The sequence below is a fragment of the Equus przewalskii genome, chromosome 16 (assembly GCF_037783145.1).
Source record: "Equus przewalskii isolate Varuska chromosome 16, EquPr2, whole genome shotgun sequence".
Taxonomy (NCBI): domain Eukaryota; kingdom Metazoa; phylum Chordata; class Mammalia; order Perissodactyla; family Equidae; genus Equus; species Equus przewalskii.
In genome coordinates this window covers 22,363,953-22,388,803 of record NC_091846.1, presented here as the reverse complement: position 1 = coordinate 22,388,803, position 24,851 = coordinate 22,363,953, and the positions used below count along the sequence as shown (strand labels likewise).

Here is a 24,851-nt window from a genome sequence, read left to right as displayed (position 1 = left end):
ATTGAGATAATAATGCCAACTCAGCCTATCTTAAAAGATAGCCAAGTGGAGCAAATGAGATAACCGAGAAGAAAACTCTTTGCAAATTATAAGATGAAAGTGTTACCGCCCAAGGCGGGGGTCGTCTGCCTGATGCAAGACATGCCAATAGTCAGGAGGCAAGGTGGAAGGAGAGAAAGGACTTTTTAATCACAGCTTGCTAGCAAGGGGGAAGATGGCTGACTAATGTCCAAAGAACCATCTTAGAGAATAAAGACTACAGGCCAGTTATATAGTGGGCTGGTCTCTGGGTAGAGGAAGCAAGTGGTCTCCAGGTGACATCTGGTCTTAGTTCCTGACAGTCTTTTGTTTTACTGGCTGTGCCTCAAAGATGGGAGCAATGCCCTATACCCTGATCTTTCAGTTGCCATTGATGATGGCTGTCAGGGGGTCATCACCTTCCTAAGGAACTCAAAAGAACAAAGCTATCAACTTACAGCAGCTGGGAGGGGCCATAAAATCTACAGAGCACCTCTGGGTTAGTTAATCAGAGGTCATTCAAAGTTGCAATATGGGTTTTTTCCTACAATATGGCTTCCCTTATGTCAACCTTGTGTTAGCTGGTATCAAAAGTATGATATTTTCATATGTAAAAGACATAACTGGTAGTCTGAGGAAGAGAGACAGTTGTAAAGTCTCCATGGTGGTGAGTTCTTGGGGGATTACAGAGAGAGGTGAGCCAAGGACCACGGTGGAGCTCCAGTGGGTGTCCACAGTTGCGTGAAAAAGAACTAACAGTGGCTTTGGAAGAGCTGAGCAGTCAGGAAATGGAAAACCACATGGCCTCAGGGCCACAGAGGTCAAAGGAGGGGAAGTTTCAAAAACAAGATGTGAAGATCAAATTCTAGAGTTACTGAGAAGAAAGTCTGAGGAAAGGGCAGCAGAACCAGCTGCTGAGCAGGAACAAACGAGCTTATCCTGGTTATGTCTGACTCACAGGAGGTGGTGGGGACAGGCAGGGCAGCTATTGCTGTAGATAAGGAAGAGGAAGATGAGGGAGAAATGACAACAGTGAGGCTGGTGATTCAGGGAGTTTAGGTGTAAAAAGGACAAAGAAAAATAGAAATTTGAATAGGTCAGAGTTAGGTAGGAGAGGAGGATGCTGGCATTTGGCTGACCCCCTGCTGTGCATCGTGAACACATCCTCTCAATTACAACTCAAAACAATCCTAAGGGACAGTCTTTATTAGCCTCATTTTAAAGGTGAGGAAGCAAAACCTCAGAGAGTAAGGCTTATATAGCTAGAAAAGTGGAGGGTTGGGAGTCAAACCAGGACTACTGGACTTCAAACACAGTGTACATTCTACCCTAGCACAGTTCAGGTGTAGGATGTTTAAAAAGAGAGGAGGAGAAACGAACAGAGGCAGAAACTGAAGTCTCTTGAGGGAGACAGTGTGAGAGTACGAATCAAGATGTCTCTAAAGAAGAGAAGACATGCGTCTTCCCTCCCTGACTCAGATTCTTCCTCCAGCAACAAACCCTTCACAGCTGCAGAGCTTGAGAGCTACCCTCCCATCGCTTTCTCAGCTGCTGCTCCTTTACCAGCTTCCTGTCCTTGGGCTTCCACCCCACCCCTTGGATCACTGATAACCTTCTTATTGCTAAGTCCCTTGATACTTTGTATCCCCACTGACCACTCTCTCCTTAAAACAGTCTTTCTCTAGGTGTTCTTGACCTTGCATTCTTGATTCTTCTTGTATTGTTTGGCCAGTCTTTCTCAGTCATCTTTTCAGGCTTCTGTTCTCTCTGCCTGTCCCTTAATTGTTGATGTTTCCCAAGGTTTTGTCCTTGACCCTCTTTCTTTCTCTGTTCTTATAGCCTGCATGAGCTCATCGACTCTTCTGGCTTCAGTTACCATCAAGTGCTGGTGGCCCCTACGTTCGTAAGTCTCCCGCAGCTCCTCGTTCCCACATCTAGACTGCAACAGACAGTTGAGTCATGTTTCATAAATGCCTCAAATCACAATGCCCCAAATTGAACTCATTTCCCCCCTAAACAGATTCTTCCTTCTTATGTTCTTTGTGTTAATGTAAGGCACCATCCTGCCCCCAAAACATCTGAGAGGATCCTTCACTCTCTGTTTCCTTGACCTTCCATAACTAGTCTATCCACAATTCCAGTCAACTCTCATTTCTTTATATCTTTCTGTCCCATCCAGATATGTCCACCCCCTCTGCCCTGGACAATCACAGAACATCCTTACTAGTCTCTCTAAACCTAGGCCTGCGTCTTTCCGAACTGTCCTCCATCTGCTGTCAGAATCACCCCTCCAAAATGCAACTCTGTTTCCCACACTTTAAGAGCTCTCGTTGCCCTCAGGATAAAACCCAAACTCCTTACTGTGGATGTAGATCAATCTCAAACCACCATCTGCCTGCCTCATCCTCCCTTTCATGCTTCACCTAGGTGATACGACTGGCAGTTCCCCAAATTTGCCATGTGCTCTCAGCAATCCCTTTTTGTACACCCTGTTCCCCTTTCTAAAACCCCTGAACCTCTCTCCTTAGCCAACCTTTCCCCTCAGTATCTTGAAAAACTCTTCATTTTTCCCTGAGACTATGTGGAGCCACTCCACAAGTTCCCATCGCACTCTCTACATCTTATTCTGATGGCCTTCTCACCTCTCTTTGTCTTTTAACTTCCCATCTCTAATAGAGCTTTGTCTATGAACTTTCTGATTTATTCACCACCCTTAAGTTTCCTTTAAGTCAGGGATTGTGGTTTCTTGGTTGTCATATACACAGGTCCTAGTATACGTGGTTCAGAGAGAGGCAGGACAGCATTGTGACTGAGAGCTGACAACTGGGCACACAAGCTATTCCATGTCTCTGCACTTTGGTTTTTCTCATCTAGAAATGACCAATTCAGAGTAGCTAGGGCTATTCAAGGATTAATTAAGACATGTAAGGAGTGTAGGGGAGGAAGGCAATTCCTCTATCCTCTAGGTCCTTCTGGCTGGTCCAAGAATTAAATTGTCATGAAACAGAATAATAGGAGAAAAATCAAACAAAGTTTAATAACATGTATACATGGGAGGAACCCAGGAAAACTGAATAACTAGCCAAAATGGCTAGAGCCCCCACCTTAAATACCATCTTCAGCTAAAGACAAAGGAGGGTGTTGGGGTTAGTGATTTGGGGCTTCAAAGGGGAAGAAGGTCCTTTACACGGAGATGGAAAAGCAAATGTTTGTTAAGCAAGTGTTTGCTGGGTCACTTCTAGACCACATGGCCTGAGAGACACAACTTTGATAAAAATGGGCCTGCTGGTGCTTTTTTTTTTATCACACTTATTTTACTTTATACTATAGTGATATTACAATATTAGCTCCTTCCTAGAACAACCATTCTATCTGAAATTTTTTTAGGCAGTTTTGGGGAAGGTTAAATGTTCTTCCTGAGTCTTCTTAGCCTTTTGTTCTTAAAAGTAATCAAGACAAACAGACACATTTTGGGGTGGCCAATTCTGGTCACCCACAGGAGCTTTGCAGTGTGCCTACCACGGCTTCAACACAGTACAGGTTGACTGTTGCTTCTTGTTGAATGAATGAGCACCTGTGGCTTGAGGTGGAGGCGGGCCGTTAGAGGGAATGTGCTTTCCCAGAGCCCTTTAGCAGGTTTGACCAAGGCTGGGTGGCTTGAAGTGAGGTGTGGTGAGGCTGGCTGATGAAATCCGACAGCCAAGGACCCTGGTGGCAATTTGCCGGAAGAATTTTCAACGTGGGATTTAGAAGCCCCAGAAATGGTAGCCAGCAGGACTCAGAAGGTCAACTAGCAGCAATCAGAGAGGCTGCTGGCACGGCCTGTCTGCCTGTTCTCCTCCCAAGGAGGTGCCGACAGGTTAGGTGCCACTGCTCTCTCCCTCAAAGCTGCTCTGTGCACAATCTCATCATTAATTCCTTGTAAAGGTGATGCAAACTGCGCCAACCTTTTTCCTCCAGAACGTTATCTACTCTTTAGCAGTTTCCCACAACGTGATGGCAGCTGGTTGTCTAATTGCACATCACTTGCTGTTGTGCCGGGTACATCTGTGTCAGTGTGCAAGTGCCTCCGTCTTCCGGTTCTGAGGGCAGGTCACAGGCCTGTATCTAAGAACTGAAGGGCCGCACACCTGTGGGCTCACAGGCTCAGTCAGTGCTGACGGTCAGGGAGGAATCTCTGACAAGGTCTAACGACCTCCTGGGAATGCATCAAAAGATTTTTTTCTCTAGGTATAAATGAAAATAACATGTCTGAGGTTTTGGACAGTTACAGCTTAGCTATGACCATGCAAACATTCTAAGCATCCATGTAAGCTATTCACGATCATCAGATTTTAACTGGTCATGCCGCATGTCTGTTTCTCTTCAGAACTGAAATACGGAATCTCCCTCTGCCCTGCTGCTCACTGTTTCTTCTTTGCTCTTGCATTACCAGTAAAGCTGCAGGAGACAGAGCCTTAATTCTTTTTTTGTTCCCAGCCCCCTTTCAGTCCAGGAAGTCGTGCACATGCTCACTCTCTCCTCTCCCTCTAAAGCAGTGGAAATTATGCTGTCAATTTATTTCCTAATTTCCCTTGAATTTACCTCTTCATATATTTCTCAGCTTCCTGTCACATACTTAATTGGTTTGGCTGGTTTTTACAGCCACATCTAGCAGGCGATTTTTTTTGCAGTCTAGTGGAAGGTTGCAATGTGGTGTAGTTAAATGTATTTTATATGAGCAGGAAAGAACAAAGTGTTTCAAAGGTTTCTTAAGAGAAAGTGTTGAGCTAAATGGAGTTGGGATCTGAGCTGGCTCTGCTTTTAGCCTGTGGCTGTTAGCTAAACGAGGCTCCTAGGAAGGATGTTTGTGTAATTTCTTTCTTTAGCTTTCTAGGGATTAAGATGCTGTTGGAATCAAAGCCCCAGCTTCTGTAATAATCCTCTCCCGCGACTGCAGCTGCTTGACAGCTGTCGGCCACTCCCACTCCCTCCGGCCTCTGCAGGCCCAGAAGCAATTCCAACCTCAGGCAGAGGAATAGAAGCAACTCTGGGACTCAGTGTTACCTTGGGTTGATCAGTTCTGATCTCGTGCCTCCAACCTAAAATTGGGCATCCCTCTTGGTCCTGAGATTCAGTCCCCACCTCATGAGGGAAAAAGGGTCCCCTGTCTTGGCAGCCCTGGCCTGAGTCTCTGTACCCAAGTCTTTGCCTAGTACTTGGGCTCTCCAGGACTCAGAGCCCGCCTGCAATGGCCAGGCCTCCTCTCAGGTCCAAAATCATCCCCTCGCACCATGACCTGACCAGTAAAAGGGCCTTGCTGCTTGTAAACTGACCTCCGCCATGAGTTCTGCTTTCCTCCCCAGTTACTCAAGGCGTCTCTGTTGCCAGGGTCTCTTGTTGGTCCCCACACTCCTCAATTCCCTGGTGCGCCACCTGTTACCACCTTTTAAAAGACCTCTTGTCTGTGGTCTTACCTGCTGGAATCCATGTTCTGCCTATGATAAGGGACTTTCCGCAGTGTCTGTAGCTGCCACACCCTAGTGAGGGAGTAGTGCAGGGCAGGGTCCCCAGCTGCCCTTTCATTGCAATTCACAAGCCCTGCTGGTCCTGAGATGGGAGAAATGGTTTTAGGGTCTTCAAGGTCAAAAAGTTTAAGGACTTGCTTGCTTTCAAGTCTATTCCTACTGTTTCAGACCCTTCCCTGGCCTCTTAGATACAAGCTTTCCCTAAGATTCTGTCAGAATCCTGGCTGTAAAGTCAGGGTCTTTAAGACTAGAGTAGGTTCTATAGTCCATATAGCCAGGACTCCATCTATAATGGAATGCTTCCCTGAGAATTCCTCTGGCTGGTCACATAGCAGTCTTAGTTCCTGTGTGTTGTCTCCCTGTCCCCTAGATTCTGTGAGTTAACCCTTGTTTTAGGGCTCTGCCCATCTAGAACTGACACAGATTTGTGACTTCCTGGACTTTGTTTGTGCGTGCTGCTTGTACTACCTCTAGCCTTTCAACTCTGTACTTCCTGATTTGGGGTTTGATTTTTCTGTCGTGGCCCTGCCAACAAATAGGAACTTTAATTCTCTATAAGGTTGAGTTAAAACATTACCTCCAAGCTTCTCATTTTGCTGTATTCCCTTTCCCAAATCAGACTTACAGACTTCCAGCCTCCGTGTTACTATTTCCCTGAAACGTATCTGCAGCCTTGACCTATCTCCTGAACCCTAGCATGTGTGCGCCCCGTCTCAGCTGATAGCTGCACCGTTCTCCCTATAACCCAAGCTAGAAACCTCAGACTTGCTATTGAGACAGATCAAAAAGAGAGAGAGCCATTATCCATGTAATCAGAACTAATGCCCTAAGGTCATCTCAGAAATAGGATGTAGCTTATGTCAGCTCGGCATATGAGAAATTTCATCTTGTCAATCTACTCCTAGGCTTCAAGAAATCAATTTATGCAAACCAGACTCACAGGGGACTAAGTTTTTAACCCAGAACTCTGATTTGTACATTTATAATAGGGGATTCTACTTTCCCTTTGTTGCAGTCTTCCATTCCTGATCTACAGTCCACTCTTCCAGAGAGGCCCAACTAAGCAGATGGGTTATCAGAAGATTCCTGGTAGGAATAGACTAAGAGCAAAAGAGTGACATAGACTTGAGAGATTTTTATCATAACATGGCAGAACAATCTGAGAGTAATCAGTGTTTCTGTAGAGTATGCTTTTCTAGCAAACACCAAGATAAGTATAATTTTGACGCTTCATACAAATGTGAGAATTGAGGTCATCAATTCACCCCTGTGGTCAGTGGGATGACAGACGTTGAAGCTCGATCATTCCTACATTCATTCATGAGAAGGGAACTGGGGAGTACTTACTCAGTACCAAGTACCCTGTGAAGTACTCTCTCTCCATCTCTCATTTAATCCTTGCAACAACTCTATGAAATAGATATTACATATCCCTGGGGTTGAATTATGTCCCCCAAAAGGGTATGTTCAAGTCCTGACCCCAGGTCCCTGTGAATGTGACCTTATCTGGAAACAGGGTCTTTGCAGATGTAACAAGTTAAGATGGGGTCATACTGGATTAAGATGGGCCCTAAGCCCAATATGATTGTTGTTCTTATAAGAAGAGAAGACACAGAGACACAGAGGCACACGGTGGGAAGATGATGTGAAGACACAGAAGGAAAACACCACGTGACAGAATCAAGAGATTGGAGTGATGCATCCACAAGCCAAGAAATGCCAAGCATTGCTGGGAGCCACCAGAAGCTAGAAGAGGCAAGGAGGGCTTCTTCCTAGAGCCTTTGAAGGAAGCACGGCCCTGCTGACACCTTGATTTCAGACTTCTAACCTCCAGAACTGTGAAAGAATAAATTTCTGTTGTCTTAAGCCACCCGGTTTGTGGTACTTTGTTAAGGCAGCCCTAACAAACTAATACACTCTCCATTTTACAAATGAAGTAATGGATGCTCAGAAAAACTAATTTGCCCCATAAGAAGTGCTTAGAGCTCCCTGACTCCAAACTCTTGAACACTTACTGGCTGATCTGGCCCATTGGGGCGGTGGGGGGAGGTGTTCTCTTTCTTTTCCACCAAAATCATGTACCAGATAAATTATATAACAATCAGAATTTCCCAAGTAAGATTGTGTAGAACATTAGTTCTGTGGGATATTAGAATGTTAATGTGCAAAAAAGTTTTCAGGGCCAAAAGATGGGAAGGATATACTGTACAAATCAGGCCTCTACAAGACCCCAGAGCCTTTAACATGCTTTATGAATCTCCACAAGAGGAATGCTATCGCTTACTGTGTTTCTCAGGCTTATTTGAACATGGAAGCCTTTTCTTTTATAGAGCATCTCGTGCAATTCATATTCCGTGGAAGATACTTTGGGAAGTGCTGAATTAAAGACAAAAAAAACCCTTCTTTTTCTGACATCATTTACATGTCAACCATGTTTTCTTCACATCTTCACATAGGTTTCTGAAGCAGAATTGAAAAGCATCCTTGCTGCATCAGAAATATATTTACAAACCATTTCTTTGGGTGGGTTAACTTAACTAATGTTTTACCATACTTCTTTTATTCTTTAGATTGTTGCGTGGATTCTCAGAGTCAGTGTGCTCCAGTTAAAGGCCATTGGGAACATGTCTGTAGTTGGACAAAGTTCGGTTTGTGGATTTGTTGTATCCAGGGAGAATGCTCACCTTGGGAAACTGGGTCATCTCAGAAAGAGGGTGTTAGAAAGGAATTAATTATTATAGGATTTGTGCTTGCATTAGATAATTTGGGGGTAATATTCAAGGAAGTAGGACTTTGCAGAAGCAAAAAGGAGTATTAGTTCTTATAACAGACTGAAAAATAGGGACCCGGACTATCACACCCAGACAATGAAAATATGTCTCCCCAAATCCCCCTTTTCTTTCCTAGACATGTAGGAGGCATTTTCTCCACCCCCCACCCCCAGTCATGGGCTGTTCTGTAGGCTTTATAAGGCGAGAAGTGCAGCAAGATGTGTTTACACCAGCATAAATTTCCCCTTGGCTACCTAAGAAGAAATTAAGGACCTCGTGATTATCCATGACAACTCTGCCTAATAAATTTACATTTCAATGAGGCTTGGACAAAGATAAACAAAGCCAGACACTAGTTAAAGGGGTAAGGATGGATTTGAATTGGTAATATACTATTGCAGTAGGGGAAAGAGTCCAATATGAATTGAACTCAACTTCAATTTTTACAGAGAAGACTGGATATTTTCAAAGGAGAATGAGGGAACAGGAAGCGGGTGAGCAGGGGCTCAGTAGAGTTAGGGAAGTGAAAAAAAATTACAAAAAGCAGGAAAGGAGAGTTGGTCCACGTGAAACATATCTGGCTTTGCTAACTGGTACTTATAGAGGTCAGACTCCTACCTTCCCACAGAGACCGGGAGACAGGGGCCCTATCTTCAGGTGTTGGCTAGTAAATTCTTTTCTCAGGCTGTATAAGAAGGGAGGGCTATGTTCATCCTAGGGATGCAGCCTGGAGCTGTTAAAGCTATGTTAGTGTTTTACTCAAGTCTTTATAGGCCAAAATTGAAGCCTAGTCAGGAAGAGGGTTCAGAGGAGCCTGGCTAGAGTTTGATCCAGGAGAGAATCTGTTTTGGTTTCCAGAGCAGAATTTGTATAATTTATTTCACCAGGATCAGAGACAAGTTGTGGATGATCCTTTCCAGTTTCATTATCCCTCTGGTAGTTGTGGCTTGCGCAGTATACATGTCTGGGAGTCTGCTATCCCTCTTGGGAGTTCTCTCAAGTAAACTGGCCTTGCCTCTTTCAGAGGCTTCTGTGTATTCCTTCTAGGGAAAAATGATTCACGGGAGGGGTAGTAGTTTTAACCATCTAAAATTCTCTAACAATTATCCTGAATACACAGGATAAGTTAGTGCATGGCAGGTAAAGTGTAAGCCTGGTGTCCATATAAGAAGTATCCTAGTGGGGCAAACACTGTACTGGTATTGGGAATTTAAGAATCATTTATTGCAATAGGAATGAGCCTTTTTTTAAAATTTGAGAGTCTGTGGAGGGAGTCACTTGAAGTCGATAGAGACCTTCAGTGGAATCAAACAGTCTGAAATGTCAGGCTGCAAACAGGCTGGAATGTCTCTGAAGAAAATACTGTAACTATTTTTATCCAGGGTAGGCTCAATCTTTGTTCCCACTCCTAATGGGTTAGGTTTTGATGATAGGGTTGTAAGGACCTCAGCAGAAGCATTTTGTTGTTTTGTGGTCAATGTGCCATTTTTATAAGAGTGGCATTTGGGATTAATTATGTAAGGGAGACAAATATAAGAAAAGATATGTAGAAGAAAATTGACCTTTTAGAGTGTCTTTTTTTTTTTTTTTTTTGGAGGAAGACTAGCCCTGAGCTAACTACTGCCAGTCCTCCTCTTTTTTGCTGAGGAATCCTGGCCCTGAGCTAACATCTGTGCCTATCTTCCTCTACTTTATATGTGGGATGCCTACCACAGCATGGTGTGCCAAGCAGTGCCATGTCCCCACCAGGGATCCAAACCGGCTAACCCCAGGCCACTGAGAAGCAGAATGTGCACACTTAACCACCGTGCCACCAGGCCAGCCCCTGGAGTGGTTTTTTTTTTAAGTTATTAAATTTTGTCAGTAATCAGTTAAATGCAGAATAGTAGCTATGGTCTGATAAAAACACACTAGAGAACTGTGCTTTTCTTAAGTGACAGAAGACCATAATAGGGTTACAGGGTAAAGATAAGGAAGATCAGATTTGTTAATAGAAGAGGATCAAGTACAATGAGGGACAAGATTAGTAGTAAAGAGAAAGGAAAAGGGTGCTAAAGAATCAAAAAATTAATTTTGTTCTGTCTTGTGTGAAAGCTGTCTGCTTCTGCAGTCAGTAGTTTGTTCTGCTGTTTTGGGCAGAAGATGTTCACTTCTGTGCATCAACAGCTTCTGGAGAATTTCTAAAAATATTCAGTTTGAGATATCTCAAAGGAATGGACTTCCAGTCGCTGGGTGGAAGTTACATATGTCCTTTTAGTTGAGAAACATGAATCCAAAGATTAAAATATTGGAATCTTGGATTGATGTCAGCATCACGGTGGAGTGAGTGCTCCCGTTAGACTCTCCTCCCTAAGATACAATGAAAAGGACATTCGTATACCAACAGAGGACATTCACACAACACAAAATACATCAGAGAGGCCCATGCAGCCATATATCTGAAGTGATGGATCCCCCTGGAGGAAGTGGAAGGAGGTAAGGGGATCTCTTCTCCTTCCCCAACGGCAGCGGCCCAGGGTGTGGAAACTTGTGTGGCTCTGAGAGGAAAGGGGAGAGGGGCAGCCCTCTGCTGGAACTCCTTTGCTCCCCAAGTTCCCTCACAGCCCATGGGAAAGCCCCACACAGGGGTGAATAAGCTATTGCAGGGGTGTCTTCATCAAGCCAGCACCCCAGGAGAGCAGATAGCAAGGGCAGATCGAGAATGCCCTGGGAGAATGCAAGCAAAAGAAAACGTCCCTCCTTACACCCAGAGGTCCAGTTCAGCTGGTCAGCCAGAGCACCCACACAGAAAAGTAGCAGCTGGGAGCAAGTGAGCTGTGGATTGCAGTGGGCTCAGAATATACAGCTCTTGACCTCCACCCAGTGGTGGTAGGTGGAAGTTGCAACCACATACTATCACTATTTGGAGGCACAAATCCACACTGTAAAACAGTATGGAAAAATATTAAATCTCTAGACCAGAAGGAAAATGACAAGCACCCAGAAATAAATACTGAAGGCAAAGAAATTTATGATATAAATGACAGAGAATTCAAAATAGCTATCATAAAAAACTCAATGAGTTACAAGAAAATGCAGATAGACAGTTCAATGAAATCAGGAACTTCTTCACAAAAGAGATTGAAACTGTAAAGAAAAACCAATCAGAAATGTTGGAGATGAAAAACACAATAGTGAGATAAAGAAAAATCTGGACTCCCCGAATAACAGAGCTGATATTTTGGAGAAGTGAATCAGCAGTCTGGAGGACAGAAATATAGAAATGCTTCAGATGGAGGCGGAGAACTAAGATGAAAAAGAAATGAAGAAATTCTCTGAGAAATATTCAACTCAGTTAGGAAATTCAACATAGGGAGTGTAGGTATTCCAGAAAAGAAGAGAAGGAGAACAGAGCAGAAAGCTTGTTCAAAGAAATAATAGCTGAAAACTTCCCAAACCTGGGGAAGAAGCTGGAAATACAAGTGAAAGAAGCCAATACATCTCCTAACTAGATCAATGTAAAAGGACCTCCAAAGCATATAGTAGTAAATCTGGCAAAAGTAAATGACAAAGAAAAAATATTAAGAGCAGCAAGGCAGAAGAAAATAGCTCACAAAAGAACCCCTATCAGGCTTTGAGTGGATTTCTCAGCAGAAACTTTACAGACTAGGAGAGAGTGGAATGATACATTCAAAATTATGAAAAACAAAAACTTTCAGCCAAGAATACTCTATCCAGTGAAAATATCCTTCAGGTATGCTGGAGAAATAAAAACTTTCCCAGATAAGCAAAAGCTAAGGGAGTTCATCACCACAAGAGCCCCCCACAAGAAATTACCAAGAAGGCCCTCATACCTATGAGGGGAGGGGAAGAAAGGGGTTACACAACCTTAAGAAAGGAGATAAACAGGTAGGCAAAATCAGAAAATTGAAGCTCTCTATCAGAACAAGTTAGCAAATACTTAATTACAACATTAAAGATAAAGGGAAGGAAAACACCAAAAATATATATAATCTTGTCATTTTAACCACAAACTCACAACACAAGATGGAATAAGTTTTGATAATAACTTAGAAGGGGAAGAGAAAAGGGATGGAATTGGCTTAGTACAAGGAAATAAGAGGCTATCAGAAAATGGACTATCTCATCTACAAGATTTTTTTATACAAACCTAATGGCAACCACTAAACAAATAATCAGAACTGACATACAAATGATAAATAAAGAGAAAACTAAGAAAATCATGATAGAAAACTACCAAACTGAATTGGTAGTCTGAAATTCGTGGGATGAGAAACAAAGGAAATGCAGAAGAACTGAAAAACAAGCAATAACATGGCAGCATTAAGCCCTCATATATCAATAATCACTCTAAATGTAAATAGATTGAATTCTCCAAACAAAAGACACAGAGTGGCGGGATGGATTCAAAAACAAGACCCAATAGTATACCACCTCCAGGAAACACATCTCAGCTCTAAAGACAAACACAGGCTCAGAGTGAAGGGATGGGAGAAGATCCTCCAGGCTAATGACAAATGAAAGAAACCAGGTGTTGCCATACTTATATCAGACAAAGTAGACTTCAAGATAAAACAGGGAATGAGAGAAGAAGAGGGGCAGTACATAATGATAAAGGGACACTCCACCAAGAAAATATAACACTTCTAAATATATATGCACCCAACACAGGAACACCAAAGTACATAAAGCAACTATTAACAAACCTGAAAGGAGATATTAACAACACCACAATAATAGTAGAGGACCTTAACACCCCACTTACATCAATGGATAGATCATCCAGACAGAAAGTCAACAAGGAAATAATGGATTTGAACAAAAAACAAGACCAGATGGACTTAATCAATATATATATAGAACAATTCATCTCAAAACAGCAGAATACACATTCTTCTCAAGTGCACACAGAATATTCTCAAAGATAGATCACATGTTGGGAAACAAGGCAAGCCTTAATAAATTTAACAAGATTGAAATCCTATCAAGCATCTTTACCAACCATAATGCTATGAAACTACAAATCAGCTACAAGAAAAAAGCTGTAAAATGGCAAAGATATGGAGACTAAACAACATGCTACTGAACAGCCAATGGATCATTGAAGAAATTAAAGGAGGAATTAAAAAATATCTGGAGACAAATGAAAATGAAAATACACCATACCAATGCATATGTGATGCAGCAAAAGCAGTCCTAAGAGGGAAATTCATAGCAATACAGGCCCACCTTAACAAACAAGAAAAATCTCAAATAAGCAATCTTAAACTACACATAACAGAATTAGAAAAAGAAGAACAAACAAAGCCCAAAGTCAGCAGAAGGAGGAAAATAATAAAAATTAGAGCAGAAATAAATGAAATTGAAACCAAAGAAACGGTAGAAAGGATCAATGAAACAAAGAGGTGATAAACAAAATTGACAAAAAAAAAAACTCTTAGCCAGACTCACTAAGAAAAAAATAGAGAAGGCTCAAATAAATAAATTCAGAAATGAAAGAGGAGAAATTACAACAGATTCCATAGAAATACAAAGGCTTGTAAGAAAATGCTATGAAAAACTATATGCCAAAAAATTGGACAATCTAGAAGAAATGGCTAAATTTTTAGGTCATACAATCTACAGAAAGTGAACAAAGAAAAAATATAGAATCTGAATAGACCAATCACAAGTAAACAGATTGAAACAATAATCAAAAACCTCCCCCAAAAATAAAAGTCCAGGATCAGATGGCTTCCCTGGAGAATTCTACCTATCCCCCTCAAACTATTTCGAAAAACTGAGGAAGCTGGAACACTTCCTAACACATTCTACAAAGCCAACATCGCCCTGATACCAAAGTCAGACAAGGACAACACAAAGAAGGAAAGTTACAGGATAATATTGCTGATGAACATAGATGCAAAAATCCTCAACAAAATATTGGCAAACTGAATAGAGCAATACATTAAAAAGATCATACACCATGATCAAGTGGGATTTATACCAGGGACACGGGGATGGTTCAACATCCACAAATCAATCAATGTGATACATCACATTAACAAAATAAGGAATAAAAACCACAGGATCATCTCAATAGAGCAATAGATGCAGATAAATCATTTGACAAGATCCAACATCCGTTTATGATAAAAACTCTCAATAAAATGGATATAGAAGGAAAGTACCTCAACATAATAAAGGCCATACTTAACAAACACAACATCATACTCAACGGGGAAAAACTGAAAGCCATCCCTCTGAGAACAGGAACAAGACAACAAGATAAGTGTGGCCACTCTCATCACTCTTATTTACCGTAGTACTGGAGGTTTTGGCTAGAGTAATTAGGCAAGAAAATGAAATAAAAGAAATTTAAATAAACAATGAAGAAGTGAAATTCTCACTGTTTGCAGACAACGTAATTTTATATATAGAAAACCCTAAAGAATCCATGGAAAAACTATTAGAAATAATCAACAACTACAGCAAAGTTGCAGGGTGAAAAATCAACTTACAAAAATCAATTGCATTTCTATACTCTAATAATGAACTAATGGAAAGAAAACTCAAGAATACAATCCCATTTACAATTGCAACGAAAAGAACAAAATATCTAGGAATAAATTTAACCAAGAAGGTGAAAGACCTACACAATGAAAATTATAAAACAGTATTCAAAGAAATCAACGACGACGTAAAGAAATGGAAAGATATTCCATGCTCACAGATAGGAAGAATAAGCGTAGTGAAAATGTCCACACTACCTAAAGCAATCTACAGATTCAATGCAATCCTGATCAGAATCCCAATGACATTCTTCATGGAAATAGAACAAAGAACCCTAAAATTCCTTTGGGACAGCAAAAGACCCCCAAATAGCCAAAGCAATCCTGAGAAAAAAGAACAAAGCTGGAGGCATCACAATCCCCAACTTCAAAATGTACTACAAAGCAATAGTAATCAAAACAGCAGGGTACTGGTACAAAAACAGGCACACAGATCAATGGAACAGAACTGAAAGTCCAGAAATAAAACCACACATCTACGGACAGCTAACCTTCGACAAAGGAGCTAAGAACATACAATGGAGAAAGGGAAGTCTCTTCAATAAATGATGTTGGGAAAACTGGACAGCCATACACAAAAGAATGAAAGTAGACCATTATCTTTAGCTGTACACAAAAATTAACTCAAAATGGATCAAAGACTTGAAGGTAAGACCTGAAACCATAAAACTCCTATAAGAAAATATAGGCAGTACACTCTTCAACATCAGCCTTAAAAGGATCTTTTTGAATGCCATGTCTACTCGGACAAGGGAAACAAAAGAAAAATAAACAAGTGGGACTTCATCATACTAAAGAGCTTCTGCAAGGCAAAAGAAACCAGGAACAAAACAAAAAGACAACCCACCGACTGGGAGAAAATATTTGCAAATCATATATCCAAAAAGGAGTTAATCTCCATAGTATAAAAAGAACTCACACAACTGAACAAGAAAAAAACAACCAACCTGATTAAAAAATGGGCAGAGGATATGAACAGACGTTTTTCCAAAGAAGATACACAGATGGCCATTAAGCACATGAAAAGATGTTCAACACCGCTAATCATCAGGGAAATGCAAATCAAAACTACGCTTAGATATCACCTTATACCCATTAGAATGTCTATAATCACCAAGACAAAAAATAGCAAATGCTGGAGAGGTTGTGGAGAAAAGGGTACCCTCATACTCTGCTGGTGGGAGTGCAAGCTGGTGCAGCTGCTATGGAAAACAGTATGGAGATTTCTCAAATAAATAAAAATAGAAATACCTTATGACCCAGCTATCCCACTACTGGGTATTTATCCAAAGAGCTTGAAATCAACAATTCAAAGAGACTTATGCACCCCTATGTTCATGGCAGCATTATTCACAATAGCCAAGATGTAGAAGCAACCAAAGTGCCCACCGACCAATGATTGGATAAAGAAGATGTGATATATATATATATATACACAATGGAATACTAGTCAGCCATAAAAAGACAAAACCATCCCATTTGTAACAACATGGATGGAACCTTGAGGGTATGATGTTAAGCAAAATAAGCCAGACACAGAAAGACAAACACTGTATGATTTCACTCAAATGTGGAAGATAGACAATGACATGGGCAAAGAGAACAGTTTAGTGATTACCAGGGGGAAGGGGTTTGTGGGGTGGGCACAAAGGATTAAGGGGTGCATTTATATGGTGACTGATAAATCATAATGTACAACTGAAATTTCACGTTATAAACTATTATGACCTCAATAAAAATATATATATATTGCAATCTTCATGCCATGTCAGTTGACGGTACCAAGATTCTTTCCATCAAGGTTCAAGAGAAGTTTTCCTCTTATGCCTTTTCCAGGAGATCAATATCTAGATTTCAGATCACACAGAAGCTGCTTTGGAGGCAGCTTTTGGAAATGCAACTTTCCTGCATCATCATATTAGATTGCAGTATCAAGGACAGGAAGTAATTCCCAAATGCATAATGCAGCCTGTTATTTATTCAGAAGGAGATAATTAGTGGGTCCTAGAGGAGATTGATCTTATTGCCCACCATCAAGGCCAATGGAAATACTATGGCCATTAGAAGTTTGAGGGTTTCAAAACTCCGTTAGTTCTTATTACTTTTGTTGTCTGTGAGTAAGGACAGTGATGTTTCTAAGTCAAAGGTAAAAGCTTTCAGTTCTTTATGGACTGTATCGGTGAAATGTGTGTCTTTATTATTGAAGAGACAAGCTGGGATTACAAAATTAAGCAATGATTTTTTCCCACCATTGCAGTCAGAGCTCTCCAGCAAAGAAATGCCTTAACATGCTCTGAGAATAAGCAATAACCAGAACCTATTCATAGACCTTTTGGAGATGTTCAAAGGAGCCTCGAGGCTCTGCCCATCCATGTTCTACCTTCTCAGTCTTGCTAGGATTATGTTGATGGCAGGGAGGTCATGCATTGGGACATCCTTTAGCAATAGCTTTAAAATGATCCCACCAATGTTGGTTTAACATCATCGCCAGTTTCTCTCCGCTATTGTAGGTAATATCATAAAGCAGTTTTGCTAAACTCTACTTTTATTATGGCTCTCTCCTTAGGTAATAGCACATCTCAAGTTTCTTTAATTCACCGTCTGTTTTATAGGGATTCTCGTGGTGTCAGGATATCTCTATTTCTAAAGCATTTTAAACTCATGGACAAATGCAAGATCATATACCTTCTATCAGTATAAATATCTTTTATCTTTTATCAGTTGGCAGGTCTGGGTAAAGGCAATTAATTTAGCCATCTGAACTTACTTTATTTTGAGGTTAAGCTTATATTTCAAGAGTAAATTCAAGTCAGTGATAGCATCGCCTGCTTGCCAGTTCTTCATTTTTCTTTTTAAGTATGAGCCAACCAACAAACAAAATTAAATCAGGGGTATCCAAGGAAGAATCTAGAAGGTCCATAAAAGGTATGGATAGTTTCCTAACCAAGATAACCAATCATGGTCTTCTTTTTCTCCAGATGAGGGAAGGCGGGTAGCTAGGTTTAGTGTTACAGCGATGGGTGGTGACCTTTGAAGGGAAATCAACAGAATTGTATAGGAGGCTAGGTGATCAGCTGAAAAGTCTTGAGTTATTTCTATCAATGAAGAGAGTCTGTACAGCAGGGAAACTATTAAGTTTAGCGGAGACCCTAGAACTAAGTCGACTAAGTTGACTTAAGGCTTCTGTAAGCCTTGCTGCAGCTGACATAGCTCTTAGACAAGACTGTTCTGCCATGGCCACTGGATCTAACGAAAGACTGAAATAAAAGGTTGGTCTCTGATGATTCCCATATAATTGAGTCAGAACCCCCAGTGCTGGTTCAGACTTGTCATGACAAAAAAGGAAAAAGGTTTTGTAAATCTGGATTCCTAGAAAAAAAATCTTTTGATATTCAATTATTATAGTAATCTTTGTATTTAAACATGAGCATGCTTCTTTTGACTTAAAAAGTAGGTAATCCTTGAAAGATATTTATATTAGCATATTTTACTTAAGTGTATTAACTGAGGAAAGTCAACTTTCTTTTCAATTCATTAGTTTTTTATTACTACATTTGGTAAACAAAAGAGCTCTCATAATAATTTTAAATTAATTAAAATTCAAAGGATTTTTTTAGAAATCTAATTATTCCCATTGTCTTTCCTTTAAGAGAATGAAGGAACAAATCCTCCATTACCTATCGGCCATTGCAGTAAACCTAAAGACACTTTAGGCACAAAAGCTGTATTAATAGCTTCATTGTTCTGAATTTGGGGCCCAAATTTGGGAAAGGAAGAATCAAGAATAGTTGTCTGAGGAAACCAGACATAAGTCATAAGTATCAAGAGTCAAGAAATGATTGCAAGCACAATTTTAAAAACACATAGCAACTAACAATAGTTATTAGGAACTTAACTTTTTTTTAAAGAAAGGAATCTTTTCAAAAATGATTTAAAAGTATGTCCAAAGCACTGAAAGTTAACCAAATCCTTTATTGACAAACAGAAATATTTACTAATATGAACATAAAATAACCTAGTTATTTTATATTAAAAAGACTCAAATTCTAATTTTACTCTTTTTGTGCGTTATTCATGCAACAATCTGCACTAAGGATTTATTAACATGCCCTTATGTGTATGCATTTAGGCCTTCACAAACATGCAAACATACAATAAATTTAAAGTATTTAACTCTAGCTTTAAAATTAAATCTACTAATCGGGGCTGGCCCCGTGGCCGAGTGGTTAAGTTCGCGTGCTCCGCTGCAGGCAGCCCAGTGTTTCGTTGGTTCGAATCCTGGGCGCGGACATGGCACTGCTCATCAAACCACGCTGAGGCAGCGTCCCACATGCCACAACTAGAAGGACCCACAATGAAGAATATACAACTATGTACTAGGGGGCTTTGGGGAGAAAAAGGAAAAAAATAAAGTCTTTAAAAAAAAAATTAAATCTACTAAATAAAATAACATATATATCATATTAAATTTACTCTTGGAATAAACTGTTTTAGCTTTCCTAATAAACAAACAGAAAAGCATATTCATTATCTTGTATGCATATTGGGATTTCTCTGTATTAACCATTTATATTAATTATCATCTTTAACCAAAGTAATCAAATTTCCTTTTCTTCAGGCATAAAAAAAGTTAGAATAGAGGAAAGAAAGAATTATTTAGATACTTTTCTGTCTACTAGCATTTATTTCATATAATTTAAATAACTTTGATATATAAACATAAGATATAATTCAAAGCTGTTTGATTGTTTCGTTCATCTATTGCCATTCTAAGAAATAAGGTAAAAATTATATTGACAAGTCTTTTGTATCTTTTTCTTATTTAGAAATTATTTAGGCATCCAAAGAGAATTTGTTGATTAACTTAATCATTTGCCTAAGGTCTTAAAGTTAGTTAAAGGTCATAAAATTATATTTTAATTAACACATTAAATCCTTATGATTTGTAGCAATGTAAGAATTTTATAAAATTAAAACTTTAAAAAGGCATGCATTATTATCACTCATTTTAGTTGAATACAATTTTATATGTATAATTTTAAATTTTACACATTATAGAAATAGTGGAATCTTTCTTGACTCATAAAACTGATGTAGGACATTCAGTTTAATCAAAAGAAATTTAACCCTGGCTTTGTACAAATCAAAATATTGTGCTGACAATTGTTTTTATATTATACTAGTTTGTTAAACACTCTGAATCATGCCGAAAATGTTATCTTCTTTTAACCTGAAGATAATACCCTTTCTTCTTTTCTCATAACTGAAATAGTAAGGGCTGTTATGCAAATATACTTTTAGTGTTCACAAACAGAAACATATTTTAATAAATTTTTATTTCAGACATTTTGACTGTTCATCTGGACTAGATATTCCTAGAATGTGTACATGAAAAGTGAATGACTCTTTTGATCAGGTAATCAGTAATTTCCTAAGAAAAGAAAAAAGAAAGGAAAAGGAATTGAAAAAAAAAGAAAATGGAGCCTGCTTCAGATGAATGTGACATCAACACTGAAAAGGATGTTTATGTTCCCTCTGAAGAGAGGATATAAAGTTTGTATATAGAAAAACAGATTTTGAAATATATGTACACAAAAAAGAGTGACATCCAAATTGTTTTAAATCCTTGGTAATTTTATCAATGTCTGATTTAAAAGCCAGCACTTAATTAACCTTGAAGTATGGAAATAAACAAGGGGACGATCTCCAACATTAAAGGAAAGGATCTCTCTTTTCAAGAATCTTTTCTTTTTTTTTTTTTCCTTCTTCTTCTCCCCAAAGCCCCCCAGTGTACAGTTGTATATTCTAGTTGTAGGTCCTTCTAGTTTCGTAGACAATCTCTTCTTGAAGCTTTCTCCACTTTTTGTTCTAAAGTGCCTCTTAAGTAAACAATCTTGTTTATTGTCAAAAGTTCTCCAAAGTGGCCATTTCTTTTCTTTCTTTCTTTCTTCCTTCCTTCCTTGTGACGAAAGTTGGCCCTGAGCTAGCGTCTGTTGTCAATCTTCCTCTTTTTGCTTGAGGAAAATTGTCACTGAGCTAACATCTATGCCAATCTTCCTCTATTTTGTACGTGGGATGCTGCCACAGCATGGCTTGATGTGTGGGTCCATGCCTGGGATCCAAACCCATGAACCCCAGGCTGCCAAAGTGGAGCACCTGAACTTAACCACTATGCCACTGGGCTGGCCCCCGAAGTGGCCATTTCAATTCCAAATTTTCCCTGGTGAAGTTGTGCAAGTAACAGAGATAAGCAGGCACATTTGTGTTACCATGAGAAAAGCTGAAGGAAACAGTTCTTGGGCCTGGAAGAGGAGTAGTCTTAGGTTGAGGTTCAGAGGTGTAAAGATGGTACTTATCTGGACTTCTGTTTTTGGAATTTGGGCAAAGGAAATTGTTTCCAATTAGGGCTTAAAAATCTAAACAAAGCAGTTCTCAGGGTCACAAAGATAAGACAAAAAGTCCTTCCAAGTCTTGAAATGATGACCTGCCACAAAGTTTATCCAAAGGACAAAATTTGTTCAAAGAATGCCAGTCCTTCTAAACTCTCAGCCCGTGGGGCAGCTGGAGCATGGACTTATGAGGCCTTTGCTTGTCCTTTCCTTACAGACTTTTCCTCTTATAGACAAACAACATTCAAGACAGACAGACCATGGAATGGGTCTTAGAAAGCTAGAAAATGATTGGGTCTCAGATGTGTGCGCTATTACTGAGTTGAGATACTTGTTGAAGGCAGCAAAGAGTTCACACGAAACTCCATTTTTGTCAGCGTCCCCCAGCCAAAGATCACCAGAAACACACTTGTAATGGACCAAGTTGGTTTTATTACTCATTGCAACAAGGCTTCCGAGAGCCTTCTACCATCTTCCTTTGGATCATCTCTCCAGGCGTACGGTGTGCACAGGTTGGGGAGGAATGCTGTTTGTGGGGAAGAGGATCTTTCACAACAATGACAAAAAAGGCCCTAAACACAAGAATTATTGAGTAGTTCTTTCTAGATAGAATTCTGCAGTTATGCTAGGGTATGCTGCTGAAACCACATTTTTTTTAAATTAAACTTTTCATTTTGAGATAGAGATTCTCATGCAGTTTTCAAGAAATAATAGAGAAATCCTTTGTCTCCTTTCTCCCAATGGTAACATCTTACAAAACTCTAGGATAATATTACAACCAAGATATTGACATTGATACAGTTATGATACAGAGCATTTCTTTCTTTTTTATTTTTTAAGGAAGATTAGCCCTGACTTAACATCTGCTGCCAATCATCCTCTTTTTGCTAAGAAAAATAGACCTTGAGGTAACATCCGTGCCCGTCTTCCTCTACTTTATATGTGGGAAGGCTGCCACAGCATGGCTTGATAAGTGGTGCCGTGTCTGCACCTGGAATCGGAACTGGCGAACCCTGGGCCACCGAAGCGGAGTGCGTGAACTTAACCACTGCACCACTGGGCCGGCCCCAATACAGATCATTTCTATCACAAGGATTCCTCAAGCCACCCTTTTATAGCCACATCCACTTCCCTCCCATCCTCAGTACCTTCTTAATCCCTGACAACTGCTAATCTATGTTCTCCATTTCTGTAATTTTGTCATCTTAAGGACATTATATAAATGGAATCATACTGAATATAATCTTTTGAGATTAACTCTTTTTTTCACATTGCATAATTCCCTGGAGTCTTATCTTAGTTATTTCAGGTATCAATGGTTCTCTCCTTTTCATCAAGTAAACATAGTTTATTTATCATTGAAAGACATCTGGCTTGTTTCCACATTTCTACTGTAAATAAAGCTGCTATAAATATCCTTGTATAAGTTTTCACTTCCCTGGGATAAACAGTTACTGGATAGAATGATGATTGCATGTTTGATTTTCCAAGAAACTGCCAAATTGTTTTCCAAAATAAGCGCATCATTTTGCGTTCTCTCCAGCAATGTGAGTGATCTGATTTCTCTGTATTTGGCGTTGTCACTATTTTTTATTTTAGGCATTCTGATAGGTGTGTAGTGATATCTCATTGTAGTTATAGTTTGCATTTCCCTAATGGCTAATGCTGTTGAACAACTTTTCGTGTACTTATTTGTTATTTCTGAAATATCTGTTTATGTCTTTTGCCAATTTTCTAACGGAATTTCTTGTTTGTTTTTAACTGTTGAGTTTTGAGAGTTCTTTATATATTCTAGATACCAGTCCTTTGTCAAATACGTGGTTTGCAAATATTCTCTTCCAGTCTGTAGGTTATCTTTTCACCCTCTTTACGGGCCTTTTACAGAACAAGTTTTTCATCTTGATGAAGTCCTGTTTATCAATTTTTCTTTTTATGGATTGTGTTTTTTATCTTAAATCTAAGAACTCTCTGCCTAGTCCTGGATCCCAAAGATTTTCTCCTATGCTTTTTTTTCTGAATTTTTTATAGTTTTACATTTTCCATTAGTCCATGATCCAATTTAGTTCATTTTTGTATAAGATGTGAGGTTTAGGCCAAGATTTTTTCTTTTGCCATGGGTATCCAATTGTTCCAGCACCTCCAAAAAAGACTATCGTTCCTCCATTGAATCATTTTTGTACCTTTGTCAAAAATTAGTTGGGTGTATTTATGTGAGTCTGTTTCTAGGTTCTCTGTTTTGTTCCATTGATTTACATGCCTATCCCTTTAATACCACACAGTCTTGATCACTTTAGCTATAAAATTAAGTTTTGAAATTGGGTAGATTGAGTCTTCCCACTTTATTCTTCTTTTCCAAAATGTTTTAGCTATTCTAGTTCCTTTGTCTTTCCACATAAATTTTAAAATAATCTTGTCTATATTTACAAAAAAGTCTTACAAGGATTTTATTAGGAATTCCATTAATCCTGTATATCAATTTGGAGAGAATTGACTTCTTTATTCTGTTGAGCCTTCCAATCCAAGAACATGGTAGGTGTCTCCATTTATTTAGTACTTTGATTTCTTTCATCAGCATTTTGTAGTTTTCAGCATATAAATCCTATGTGTGTCTTGTTAGAGTTACACTTACGCGTTTTATTTTATTTTTGAATGGCTGCAAAATGGTACTGTATTTTTAGTTTCAGTGTGTCCATATGTTCATTGCTAGTATATAGAAACACAGTTGATTTTTGTATATTTATCTTGTATCCTGTGACTTTGATGAATTCACTTGTTACTTCTATGACTTTTTCTTTGTACATTCCTTGAGATGTTCTACGTAGACAATTGTCATCTGCAGACAGAGAGTGTTTTATTTCTTCCTTTCTGATCCATGTGATGTTTATTTCCTTCTTTGCCTTATTTCACTGGCTCAGACTTACAGCACTATGTTGAACAAGAGCAGTGAGAGTAGACATGCTTTCATTGTTCCCAATTTTAGGGGGACGGCATTCAGTCCTTCACCACTAAGTATGTTAGCTGTCAGCTTTTTGTAGATGATTTTTATCAAGCTGAGGCAGTCCCTCTCTACTCCTCTGTTTCTGAGAGTTTTGATCATGAATGGATGTTGGATTTTGTCAAATGCTTTTTCTACATTGATTGATATGATTGTGTGAGTTTTCTTCCTTAGCCTGTTTATGTGAATTACATTGACTTTTTAAAATATTGAACCAGCCTTGAATCCATGGTGTATACTTAGTCATGGTGTATAGTTCTTTTTGTTTATTGCTAAATTCTGTTTGCTGCTATTTTACTGAGAGATTTTTGCATCTATATTCATAAGAGATACTGGTCAATAGTCTTTTGTTTTGTTTTATACTGTCTTTGTCTGGTTTTGATATCAGGGTAATACTGGCTTTATGAAATAAATTGGGATGTATATCCTTCTCATATATTTTCTGGAAGAGATGGTATGGAATTGGTGTTCATTCTTATTTAAATATTTGGTAGAATTCTCCAGTGAAACCATCTGGACCTGGAGATTTCTTTTTCAAGAATTTTAAATTAAAAATTTAATTTTCTTAATGGTTCAAATTATTATTATTATCCTTTTGATGTTTGCAGTATCATAATGAT

The 24,851-nt window shown here is 39.3% G+C and overlaps 1 protein-coding gene across 3 annotated transcripts in view; it reads left to right on the top strand.

Moving 5' to 3' along the window:
- CYSLTR2 (cysteinyl leukotriene receptor 2) overlaps positions 1-24,851 on the top strand; it is a 43,272-nt gene that overhangs the window by 12,109 nt on the left and 6,312 nt on the right. The window contains exon 2 of one of the 3 annotated variants that reach the window (XM_008533213.2): positions 1,858-1,921. The exons of 1 other annotated variant lie outside the window; for it this stretch is intronic. In XM_008533213.2, coding sequence (XP_008531435.2) covers positions 1,863-1,921 — 59 coding nt within the window. In that variant the 5' untranslated portion in view covers positions 1,858-1,862. Of the gene's footprint in view, positions 1-1,857; positions 1,970-24,851 lie in introns of those variants that run through there. One more of the 3 variants, XM_008533214.2, reaches the window with a different exon arrangement.